This window comes from Lipophrys pholis, assembly GCF_963383615.2.
Source record: "Lipophrys pholis genome assembly, chromosome: 3".
In the NCBI taxonomy this organism is placed as follows: Eukaryota; Metazoa; Chordata; class Actinopteri; order Blenniiformes; family Blenniidae; genus Lipophrys; species Lipophrys pholis.
In genome coordinates this window covers 35,953,749-35,966,248 of record NC_137627.1, presented here as the reverse complement: position 1 = coordinate 35,966,248, position 12,500 = coordinate 35,953,749, and the positions used below count along the sequence as shown (strand labels likewise).

Sequence of the window (12,500 nt, the reverse complement as noted above, 5' to 3'; positions counted from 1 at the left end):
ACAAACTACAAACTACTGTAAATGAAAGCTTGGAGTTTTTAGAGCTAAAATGAGCCTTTTAATGGCTTCATGTGAAAGAGAACTTTAATCAGAGTGGTTACCTAGGTTACCATGGAAACGGCTGTAGAGCAGCGTTCTATCATTCTTCTTCTTCTTCTTCTTCTTCTTCTTCTTCTTCTTCTTCTTCTTATTATTATTATTATTATTATTATTATTGTTCAGGTCAGACTAGATGGAGCGACCCGGACCAAACCACTGGTACAGTCCGTCTCCTGGTTCCTGGATCCTGCCGGTGCTACGTTGGTGGAACCAGTGACGTGATGAAGTGGTTCTACCGGCGCCGTTAACGCTGGAAAAAGAACCAGTTCTTTAGCAGTGCTCATTTAAGAACCGGCTCTAGAACTAGAACCTGGTTCTTGTAGGTGGAAAAGCCCTACCAAACACACTGTAAGGGCCGACTCCACCTCCTACATTTCCCCCGCCTACTCCACCTCCTCCACCTCCTCTGCCTCCTCCACCTCACGCTGCTCGCCACGTCCTGATTGGTCGACCTGGAAGCGACCGATCAGACGTGTCAGCGAGTGATTTCATGTCTGTTTGCTTGTTGGTCTCTGTTTCTGTCCACTGATTTTCTCTGTTGGTATCTTCTGAACTCCAACCAGAACAGCAGGGAGTCTCCTCCTCTGGGTCTGGTTCTGAAGGTTCCTCCTCCTCTGGGTCTGGTTCTGAAGGTTCCTCCTCCTCTGGGTCTGGTTCTGCAGGTTGTTTAGCTGACATTCAGTTTATGTAACTGAACTGATGTTATTTAACTACTTGAGCAACATTCCAGAACGTTCAGACTTCTGTATCGACAGGGTTCATGTGAAGATCAGGGATCTGAATCAATTTGCAGATGATGCAGCGTTAAAAGTGAGCATCTGATTGAGTGGCGATCTTCATGACGTCCACCTGAGACTGTTGTCACTGTTTTAGCGGTGATGTTAGCGGTGATGTTAGCGGTGATGTTAGTGGTGATGGTAGCGGTGATGTTAGTGGTGATGGTAGTTGTGGTGTCAGCAGTGGTTGCGGTGGTGTGAGTAGTAGTGTTAGTACTAGTGTTAGCGGTGGTGTTAGCGGTGATGGTAGTTGTGGTGTTAGCAGTGGTTGCGGTGGTGTGAGTAGTAGTGTTAGTACTAGTGTTAGCGGTGGTGTTAGCGGTGGCGTTCTTACCTCCACGATGCTCTTCAGGTCTCTGACGTAGGCTTGTTCCGTCTCCACGATCTCCAGAGCCACTCGCTCCAGACGGGACAGCTGCCTGGGCGCGGCCGCTGCTGCCGCCACCGCCATCGCCATCGGATTACCCACCGAAGCATGTCTTCCTCCTGTCACAGCACAGCCCCCTCTTCCTCCTCCTCCAAGTGGCGTGACGAGCGGAGTGAGGTCCAGGCTGATGTCCGAGCCGTTCCTCTTTGGCGTAGAGGAAGAGGAGGAGCACAAAGACACGTTGTAGGTCGGCACGGCACCGTATGGGAGCGAGGACGAAGAGGAGGACGAGGATGAGGAGGAGGAGTGGGAAGCGTCCTGCAGGGAGGCGGAGGAGGCGGAGGAGGAGAGGGACAGGGAGGCGGGGCGCTCGCCGTCCGAACACACGGTGTTGACGGAGGTGCAGGACGAAGATGACGCTCCTCGCTCACCGGACGACATCATCCGACCCACAATCCCACTCAGAGACGAGGCCGAGGACGGACGCTTGGCAGCTGGAGGGAGACATAGACACACGTCAGAACGTTACAGGTGGCGGTGGACATATCGTCTCTACTGCTGCCCTCTAGTGGACACATCGAATATGACAGCAGCAGTGTAGTGAGGCAGGAGCATGTGAAAGAGTCAGCCTTCACAGATCCAAACTGGATTCTGGAAACGGCAGAAGCCCTGAAAACGACGTAGTTCCCATGTTAGGCCACTAGTTGGTGCGGTGGTTGAGAAGGTTTCCTGGTGCATCGCAGACCTTCAGGAGTCTTGCTCCTGCTAATGTTAGACTGATATACTGTAATAACCAAGTTCCACCACTAGAGGCTCTGTGGCGCAATGCACGGCACGTTGGCCTTCTAGTTTGGTCTTCAGGGAAGCCATTCAAAGGTTGTGGGTTCGAGTCCCACCGGAGTTGTAGCTTTAGACTATGAGGGTGCAAAGCGGTCCATATTCTCCTGGGACTTGGTGGTTTTATTTTGACAGTCACCGTAATAACAATCCAACATGGTGGTCTGTCCACTAGAGTGTCTGTTTTCTCCAGGTGTTAACAGACTTGAAAAGTAAAGCAGTGATGGATGTTTACGACCAACTAGCGGCTCCCAGAAGTAGCTAGCAGCTAACAAGTCGGTTAGCATTCTCAGGCTAAAGCTAGGTACTTCTGATATGAAGTGATGCTGTTTATGAATTCTAGGAACATGGACATGTCCTCTGACAGTCTCGTTTCCACAACCGATCACCTTCTGCCTCCAAATACAGACGACTCTGCTGGGACTCCAACCCACAACCTTTGAATGTCTTCCCTGAAGACCAGGCTAAAAGTCCAATGTGCTGTCCATTGCGCCACAGAGCCTCTAGTGGTGGAACTTGGTAAGTAGTTATAAGTAATATATGTAGTAACTGGGAGCTGCTAGTTGGTCATAAACATCCATCACTGCTTTGGACTTTGAGGGTCGACTTTGAAACAAGCAGTGAAATGAATCAGGTTGAGAATTCAAGTTCGTTAACAACTGGAGAACACAGACACTCTAGTGGACGAGGGAGTTAGCATGCAGGGCCACTAGTGGGTGCTGTTGGTCATTTTTGTAATGAAACCACACACACGTACAGAGACTAATGCACTATAAACATTACCAATGGCGAGAACACAGACATTCATCTGGACAGACGGCCATGTTGGATTGTTATTACGGTGACCGTCAAAATAAAAGTACCAAGTTGGATTGTTATTACGGCGACTGTCAAAATAAAAGTACCATGTTGGATTGTTATTACGGTGACTATCAAAATAAAACTACCAAGTTGGATTGTTATTACGGTGACTATCAAAATAAAACTACCGAGTTGGATTGTTATTATGGTGACTATCAAAATAAACTACCAAGTTGGATTGTTATTACGGCGACTGTCAAAATAAAAGTACCATGTTGGATTGTTATTACGGTGACTGTCAAAATAAAAGTACCATGTTGGATTGTTATTACGGTGACTATCAAAATAAACTACCAAGTTGGATTGTTATTACGGTGACTGGCAAAATGAAACTAGAGCTACACTCGGTAGAGCGCAGACCTTAGCCAACGCCACATTTGTTTGCAAAACCTAGTTAGCATTGCTAGCGTGTTAGCCGTTATCTCATATCAATGCGAACTAGCCCGTCAGGTAGCTACATCACTGTGAAACACTGAGCAGGGAGCGTCTCCATGGCAACAGATGTTGATCTCCTTTGATCTCCTCCATGAGGAGCCTCTCTCATCCACTTTGTATGGGAAGTTTTTCACAGTTTTTTGAGATTTATTCAGAAACGTTAACGTTAATGTCCCAAAATCTAATGGATAAGTCCTTGATGATGACAAATCGTTCCTGAAGATTTCATGCAATTCGAGTGAGGAGTTTGGTAAAATACATAAATACAAACCAATAAATAAACAATTAAACAAACAAACAAATAAATAAATACATGTATGCAGCCAAAAACCGTCTACTTGGGACAGAGTCGGAGCGTTTCCAGAAAGTCTTGTTTTCATCTATTTCCACGGCAACAGAGCGCCAGCGTTGTCAAAAGGTTGTTTTCAGTGATTCTGTGTAAACAGACGCACAAAACGCAACAAACATTTAGTGATTTCACTTAAGTTGTGTAAACGGGCCGTAAGGTGGGTCAACCAGCAACTAACATAATAATCAGACACATTATTGTGAAGATACAGAATTATTGTCCTGAAAAACTGTAGAATCCAATCAGAGCAGCATTTGAAAGGTTAAACTGGAAATAGAATCTTCAGGTTGGAGTCATAAAGTCATTTAAAATCACTGAACGGGCAGGTTTGGTTTGCGTTGAGCCTTTTAGCCACACACCTGCTCCTCCAGCCCTCCACCTCCGTCAGCGGCTCGCCGCCAGACGGCCAGGAATTTCCGCTCCGAGTATGAAGTGAGAACATTTTCCAATAATGCAGGTTCTTACAGGAAGGACTTTAGCAGCACTGGAGAGCAGAGAACCAGCTGGACACATTGTTCAGTTTGGCTCCGCCTCTCCTGAGAGACTGACGGCCGTCGTTCAGTGAATATTAAAGCGCCATCTTCTGCAACATCCACTTCCTAAAGGTTTTCCAGCAGTACTAATCGTCCCCATACCTGGACTGACGTCCCAGAAGTGAAGACAGTCTGTCCTCTCTCTCCCTGGCTTGTCTCAGGTTTTAAAAAGTGTGTTGCTCCAACCAGCCAATCAGGAATCAAACCCTATAAAGTGTCATCGGGGGTTTAGCCAATCACAATCAAGGTAGGCCCTCCCTTTGACTCCTCCCACAATTAGGCAGCTCTGCTCTGGCACATGGCACCACGAGAGGAAGTACTTCCTCCTCTTCCCAAGATGGGCATGTGTGGGCGGAGCCAGTCCAGCTCACAGACACAGCAGATTCTGAATGCAGCTCCTATGATCCAATATTCAAATGAGGAAAATCAAGGAGGAGCTAGAAACTTAGAATACTGAAGGTTCCTGGACCGACCAGACCAGGAGGAGGAGGAGAACAGGAGGAGGAGGAGAACAGGAGGAACAGGAGGAGGAGGAGAACAGGAGGAACAGGAGGGGGAGGAGAACAGGAGGAGGAGGTGAACAGGAGGAACAGGAGGTGTACAGGAGGAGGAGGAGAACAGGAGGAGGTGAACAGGAGGAGGAGGTGAACAGGAGGAGGAGGAGAACAGGATGAGGAGGTGAACAGGAGGAGGAGGAGAACAGGAGGATATGACTCCTTTAATTACTGGTATCAGCAGGTCTAGTATTTCTGACAGTGTACTAAAGCTGTTTACTGACTTTAATATGAAACGTTTACTATCCCACAGTCACGTCGATATATTAAACACTTCACTCAAAGTTGTGTTACTAAAAACTAAATGTGATTGGTGTAGGAAAACAAATGTTTCGTAGTTGTGTCTGAAAAGAGATAATTTTATTGTGTGTTCTTGAAAACAAAGACTGTTTTTGAAGTAATGTGCACATTAAGGAGTCACACTCATCCAGACAGTAGTTGCAGCCGTATTTAGCCACAGTTCTCACGCATGATTCACCTCATGGCAGACGTTTGAGTCAGTGTGTGTGTGTGTGTGTTCTCTATGACACAGTGCCGATGAGGTCATGGTGGTTTTGCTGTTGGAGTCGAGCCAGGTTGGATAAAGTGTCTGTCAGGGGGTGGGGGAGTTACCAGGAAGTGTGTGCAAACTTAAACTTGACTCTGTTGGGACTCGAACCCACAACCTTTGAATGCCTTGTCTTCTCTAGAAGTCCAACACGCTGTCCATTGCGCCACAGAGCCACATGAGACCTGTGCTGATTGACCACCAGATACAGTATGTTCACCTTCGCCAACGAAAGTCGTCCGTGAAGGTTATGTTTTCGACTGCGTGTATTTATTTATTGGTTTCTATGTAAGTTACCAAGTTATCGCAAAAACTATTAACCTGAATTGTTCAGGGATGATTTGTCATCATCTAAGGACCAATCCATTAGGTTCTGGGATGTTAACAGTTAAATGTTTAAGAATATATCCCCCCAAAACGGTGAAAAAAATGTCCCATACAAAGCAGAGGAGAGAGGTACCTTATGGAGGAGATCAAAGGAGATCAGCGTCTGTTGCCATGGAGACGTGGCTCTCCCAAAAACTATTCACCCGAAACACAGAAACACTCAGGATGGTTTACACCTCGTCCTTCAGAGAAAACGCTAAACTTTTCTTACATTTCGGTGCCGTTCAGGCGAAAACGGAGCTCAGAGCCTCTGAAAACACAACTTTTTGAAAATGGCTCCAAAGGTGGAACTTCTCAGAAAAGCTCCGACTCCATCGTCATGTAAACGGGAGAAAAAGTCATTTTCTGGAAACTCTCAGGCTCCGCCTCCTTGTAGACAGAAAAATCTGCTCCTGGTCACCATGTTGGTCGTAACTAGTTCTTCTGCACATGCTCAGTAGAGACCATCAGAACAACGTTTCCTCCGCGGTGTCATGACTACCAGTCCATATTCTCCTGGACCTGGTGCTTTTATTTTGACAGTCACCATAATAACAATCAACTTGATACTTTTATTTTGATATTCACCGTAATTACAATCCAAATTGGTCATTTTATTTTGACGTGGATGTTTACGACCAGCTAGCGGCTCCCCGGACAGCAGCGGTTGATTCGTCTTTTTGACGAGAGAGAACTATGCTGTCATTTATCCCGGTAAGAAGTGAATCTGCTTCGTGGAACTGAAATCCCAGAGTAATCCTGAAGTTACCTCCATAAAAGAATATCCTGAGTCGTAACGTAGGCCCCAGGTTGATTTGTGACAACATGTTTGTTTTCCCTTTACATGCCTTGTTTTACAATGAAGTCACGTTTTACTACGCAGGATTTGGAATATTGAGCGTGAAGAACATAGACCTATATATGTAGTTTTATAGCAGTCTATGGTGCAGAGCCTGATACTCTGCTGAAGGATCAGTTCATGTGTGTTGAGCTCTGTAGTTCACACGACACACTATCAGATCAGAGGAGGTGGGACCTGTCTTTTATGATCATCAAGTGTGTGTCTCTTGATCTGTGAAGATTTTAAAAGTCTTGCAGTGTGTCTTCTGATATGAGGTGATGCTGTTAATGAATTCCAGGAACATGGACATGTCGTCTGACAGTCTCGTTTCCACAACCGATCACCTTCTGCCTCCAAATAAAGACGACTCTGGTGGGACTCCAACCCACAACCTTTGAATGTCTAAGACCAGGCTAGAAGTCCAATGCGCTGTCCATTGCGCCACAGAGCCTCTAGTGGTGTAATGAGGATATTACAGTCTATCTGTCTAACGTGAGCAGGAGAGCGACTCCTGAAGGTCTGAGCTCCACAGGAAACCTCTTTTTACTAAACTACGGAGATGGAACACGACGGCTGTGACTCTCATGTCAAGTTTGAATAAGAGAGAAAGAAAATCTTCATCAGTGGAATTTTCAAACTTGACTCTGGTCGGAGACCAAACCTACAACCGCTGAGGCCCAGTTTCTAAAAGAACGTGAAAAGAGAAAGGTTCCGTCGTGTTTTGGGTTTTCTGCTGAAACAACAAACGGAGCTCACAGTCACTGAAATCGTAACGTTTTGAAACGGACTCCCGAGGTGGACGTTATTAAAAACGGTCTGACTCTGTCTCCGAGGAAACAGGGAGGGGGGGGGGGGGACGCAATTTTTTGAAAATGTTCTGTCTCCATGGAAACAGTGGAAATCACTACTTTTGGAAAATGATCTGACTCTGTTACCGTAGAAAAGGAGAAAAAGCTACTTTCTGAAACCGACACAAGACCGTCTTCATAGAAATGAAGTAAAACAAAGCAAACGCAAATTTTTTAAAACACAAACACCATGGGATTACCAGAGAGAAGTAATTTGATTACAAAGATGTCACATGTGGCATCCTGCTCGTCAGTTACACCCAAACATATTTCCTGCTGCAGATTTAGACGAGAAGCTTTTGAAAAGAAGGACTCATGATACGTCCAGTCAGACACTCAGACTCAGGCGTTCTTAAACTTTCTGTTCAATTCGTCGGAGCGTTTCCGCAGAGCAACAAATAAACTCCAGATCAGCAGAAAATACAGGAGAGTTTGAGTTACTTACAGTTTTAGTTACTTTCAGTCGTTTAGTTTGATTCACAAATTGTTCGGTCCACATGTTGAAAACACCGTCAGGGCGAAAGAAAGAACTTGGTTTCCTGTTGCCAACCGTGTGTGTGCGTGTGTGTGTGTGTGTGTGTGTGTGTGTGTGTGTGTGTGTGTGTGTGTGTGTGTGTGTGTGTGTGTGTGTGTGTGTGTGTGTGTGTGTGTGTTACACCTGACTTTAGATGCAGGATGTGGTTTGATGAACACTCGTCTTGTTCTCGTTGTTTGTGCCTTCCTTTAAGACACTCACACACACACACACACACACACACACACACACACACACACACACACACACACACACACACACACACACACACACACACACACACACACACACACACACACACACACACACACACACACACACAGAGTTGTACTCGTATCTTTCTGAGGACAGAGTCAACATGAAGACCCGGCAGCAGCAGAAGAGTCCGACTGTGATTCAGTTTAGACTGAAATCGTTGAGGAGTGATTTTTGTTTGAAGGGTCAATGTTTGAGTTCATGAATCTAAATCTGGTGAAAAATAGATTATCTAAGAACGCAAGTCGTGTTTGAAGACACTTTAATGTCTTAATGTCAGTGAAAGTGAATTTTAATTCGATCAAGTTCAAAGCTACTCACTTAGAATCCCTGTTTAAGATCTACTATCCATAAAAGGAATGACTTCTTCATAGAAAATAAAACAACACCCTAAAACTAGACCATCACCACTCATTTATAACTCATTAATAACTCATTTATAACTCATTTATAACTCATTTATAACTTATTTCCAAACACCAAGTTTCCCAAATCGATCCCACCAAAATCAATATGTTTCCAAACAAACCAAATTCTGTATACATCAAACTGTTTCTGTTTCCTGACTGACGCCATCTTGGGAAACCTGCCCCAAGGGATTCTGGGAAATCATATCACGATGGCATTGCAGCAGCTCCAGCCAGAATATCAACATTTGACTGATTCAGGGTGAAAAAAATCCAAACTTTTCAAAGAAAGAGTCTTGAAGCCTCGTGTAGATGGTCACCATAGTAACCAGTCGTTGTGCACATGCTCAGTAGAGCCAATCAGAACAAAGTGTCCTCCATGGCGTCATGACTCCCAGTCCAGGTTCTCCTGGACTTGGTACTTTTATTTTGACAGTCACCGTAATAATAATCTAACTTGGTGGTTTGTCCACTAGAATGTCTGTGTTCTCCTGTTGTTCATGTTTAGAGCTCCTTGTTCTCTGGTGTCTGTGTGTGTGTGTGTGTGTGTGTGTGTGTGTGTGTGTGTGTGTGTGTGTGTTTTCCGTACTAAAACTAACAAATGCACCAACTAGTGGCCCAACATGGGAACTACATTGATTCCATGAGATGAAAACGATCTGTGTTTGGGGTGTCTGCAGTAAACTGCAGCGTTTGGTTTTTTCTAGGAAACGTTGGAACGCTTAATGACAGCGAGGAGCCGCTGCTCTTATTACTGTAATCACAGGCGCTGGAATCCACTGAGCCTCCACGGCGTGTAGTTAAAGGGAAATTCCACCTCCAAATGGCTTCGACAGGTCAACGCCTGGAGGCAACTCCACGTCCTTCGTTCTCCACGGGTCGTTACATAACGAAGCGTCTGCAGCCGTGGGCCCGACAGAACAAGAGTCTCGTTAAGGTGGCTGGACGGTGTGAAGACCTGCACACGTGCCACAGAGGCCAACTCGTTCACAGAAAACAACAATGAAGCAGCAGCGTCGCGTTTGAACATCGTCCTCATCAAAACCAGAAAGAAACGACGAACCAGTTCCTCCAGAAACTTTAACGCCACACGAGCCTGTAGAACCCAAAACTCCCTGAATGAAGAGTCTCTAAACAAGACCAACAAACATATTCTGACACTTTCAGTTTAAACTCCAACCAGCCTTACTCACAATGAAGCCCAGTTTACACATTTCTAGTAAAAAAAGATTCTTTTTTTTTGCGTTTTCCCTCCAGAAATGCTTCATGTTCACACGTCAACATTCTGAACCAAAAGTCTGTTTCCATGGAAACGCTGTACTTTTCATGTTGGGCCACTCGTTTCACAAAGTCAGGTTGTTATTACGGTGACTATCGACGATAAAACTACCAAGCATTTTGAAATTTTCACGTCAGGAGTCGTTTCTAAAAAGTCAAACTTGACATGAGAGTCGCAGCCGTCGTGTTCCATCTCGGTAGTTTAGTCAAAAGAGGTTTCCTGTGGAGCTCAGACCTTCTGGAGTCGCTCTCCTGCTCACGTTAGACAGATAAACTGTAATGACCAAGGTCCACCACTAGAGGCTCTGTGGCGCAATGGACAGCACGCTGGACTTCTAGCCTTGTTGTCAGGGAAGCCATTCAAAGGTTGTGGGTTCGAGTCTCACCAGGGTAGTTTGAAGTAGAAGGTGATCCGTTGTTGAAACAAGACTGTCAGACGACCTGGTGCTTTTATTTTGACAGTCGCCGTAATAACAATCCAACTTGCTACTTTTATTTTGACAGTCGCCGTAATAACAATCCAACTTGGTACTTTTATTTTGACAGTCGCCGTAATAACAATCCAACTTGGTACTTTTATTTTGACGGTCACCGTAATAACAATCCAACATGGCCGTCTGTCCAGATGAATGTCTGTGTTCTCGCCATTGGTAATGTTTATAGTGCATTAGTCTCTGTACGTGTGTGTGGTTTCATTACAAAAATGACCAACAGCACCCACTAGTGGCCCTGCATGCTAACTCCCTCGTCCACTAGAGTGTCTGTGTTCTCCAGTTGTTAACGAACTTGAATTCTCAACCTGATTCATTTCACTGCTTGTTTCAAAGTCGACCCTCAAAGTCCAAAGCAGTGATGGATGTTTATGACCAACTAGCAGCTCCCAGTTACTACATATATTACTTATAACTACTTACCAAGTTCCACCACTAGAGGCTCTGTGGCGCAATGGACAGCACATTGGACTTTTAGCCTGGTCTTCAGGGAAGACATTCAAAGGTTGTGGGTTGGAGTCCCACCAGAGTCGTCTGTATTTGGAGGCAGAAGGTGATCGGTTGTGGAAACGAGACTGTCAGAGGACATGTCCATGTTCCTGGAATTCATAAACAGCATCACTTCATATCAGAAGTACCTAGCTTTAGCCTGAGAATGCTAACCGACGTAGTATTCATGGACGAAGTATCAACATCAGTCTGTGATTCTGATCTATTTCTTATTCCTGCAGAGAAGCCTTCAGACCCTGATAACTTGAGCAGGAGTGAGAATCCTGAAGGTCGGAGCTCCACAGGAAACCTTCTCTTTTTACTAAACTACCGAGATGATTGAGTTCATGTCATGTGGCTTTAATGTAAGTAGTTATAAGTAATATATGTATTTTCTACACAGACAGTCTACTGGACAGATGGCCAAGTTGAATTGATATCACAGTGACTGTCAAAATAAAAGTAGCAAGTTGGATTGTCATTTTGGTGACTGTCAAAATAAAAGTTGCAGGTGATTATGGTCTGGGAGTGATGACTCCACTCATGTGGCTCTGTGGCACAACGGATGTCTTGGACTTCTAGTCGTTGACAGGATATTCAAAGGTTGTGAGTTTGAGTCCCACCGGAGTCAGGTTCATATTTATTGTGCTTTATTGATTATGGATCCTGGACCAGCGCTTTCAAAAAGTTGTGTTTTCGGTTGTTTCCATGGAGATGAAGTCGGAACGATTTCAAATAGTTCTCATTGTCTCCATCGGGAACCTTTGCAGAGTAAAGAGACGCAACGAAACATGTCGATGGTTCCTGGCTCTGACCTCTCGGATTGTCACGACTTTTATCTTCCATCGTTCATTAAAAACCGACTCCGACGCCTCAGTGGCGTCAAACTGTTTTAATTTGAAAAGTTATTTCCAGGCCAGCCTCTGGTCCGTCCGGGACGCTCAGACCTGTCCCTGTAAACACTGGCTGTTCTTTCACGTGTTCAACAACACACCGCGTCCTCGTCTGTCCACAGTTTGAACAACGTGGAGACGAAGAGCCGCGGGACATGAAACCAACTGTTTAAAGGTGGAGGTGGGGGGGAGGAGGGCGGGGGAGGGCGGGGGTGTAACATTAAACCAGATGTCTGAAGAGTGGGAATGTAAGTTCAGCTCAGAGTCAATCACCACAGTTTGACCTCCGCTGGAAGGAGCCGAGACAGGAAGACGGAGTGACGAGGAGGAAGATCAAACCAGACGAGAGGGAAAATCCTCCCCACACAGTCACAGGGAAACTAGAGCTAGACTCGGTAGAGCGCAGAACCTTCACCACCGCCACATTTGGTTGAAGAACCGAGTTAGCATTGCTAGCATGATAGCCATTAGCTCATATCGATGCTATCTAGCTTGTCAGGTAGCTACAGCACTGTGTGAAACACTGAGCAGGTAGCGTCTCCATGGCAACAGAAGCTGATCTCCTTTGATCTCCTCCACGAAGAGCCTCTCATCTGCTTTGTATGGAACATTATTTACAGTTTCTCTGGATTTATTCAGAAACGTTTAGCTGTTAACGTACTAAAATCTAATAGATTGGTTCTTGGAAGATGACAAATCATCCCTGAAGATTTCGTACAATTCAGGCGAGGAGCTTTTA

General features: G+C 45.3%; 1 protein-coding gene across 1 annotated transcript in view; it reads right to left on the bottom strand.

The window, feature by feature from the left end:
• Nucleotides 1–12,500, bottom strand: part of plekhg2 (pleckstrin homology domain containing, family G (with RhoGef domain) member 2) — a 75,909-nt gene that overhangs the window by 46,114 nt on the left and 17,295 nt on the right. The window contains exon 3 of the mRNA XM_080460245.1: nt 1,210–1,736. Within this exon, the coding sequence (XP_080316371.1) occupies nt 1,210–1,736 (527 nt within the window). The remainder of the gene's footprint in view (nt 1–1,209; nt 1,737–12,500) is intronic.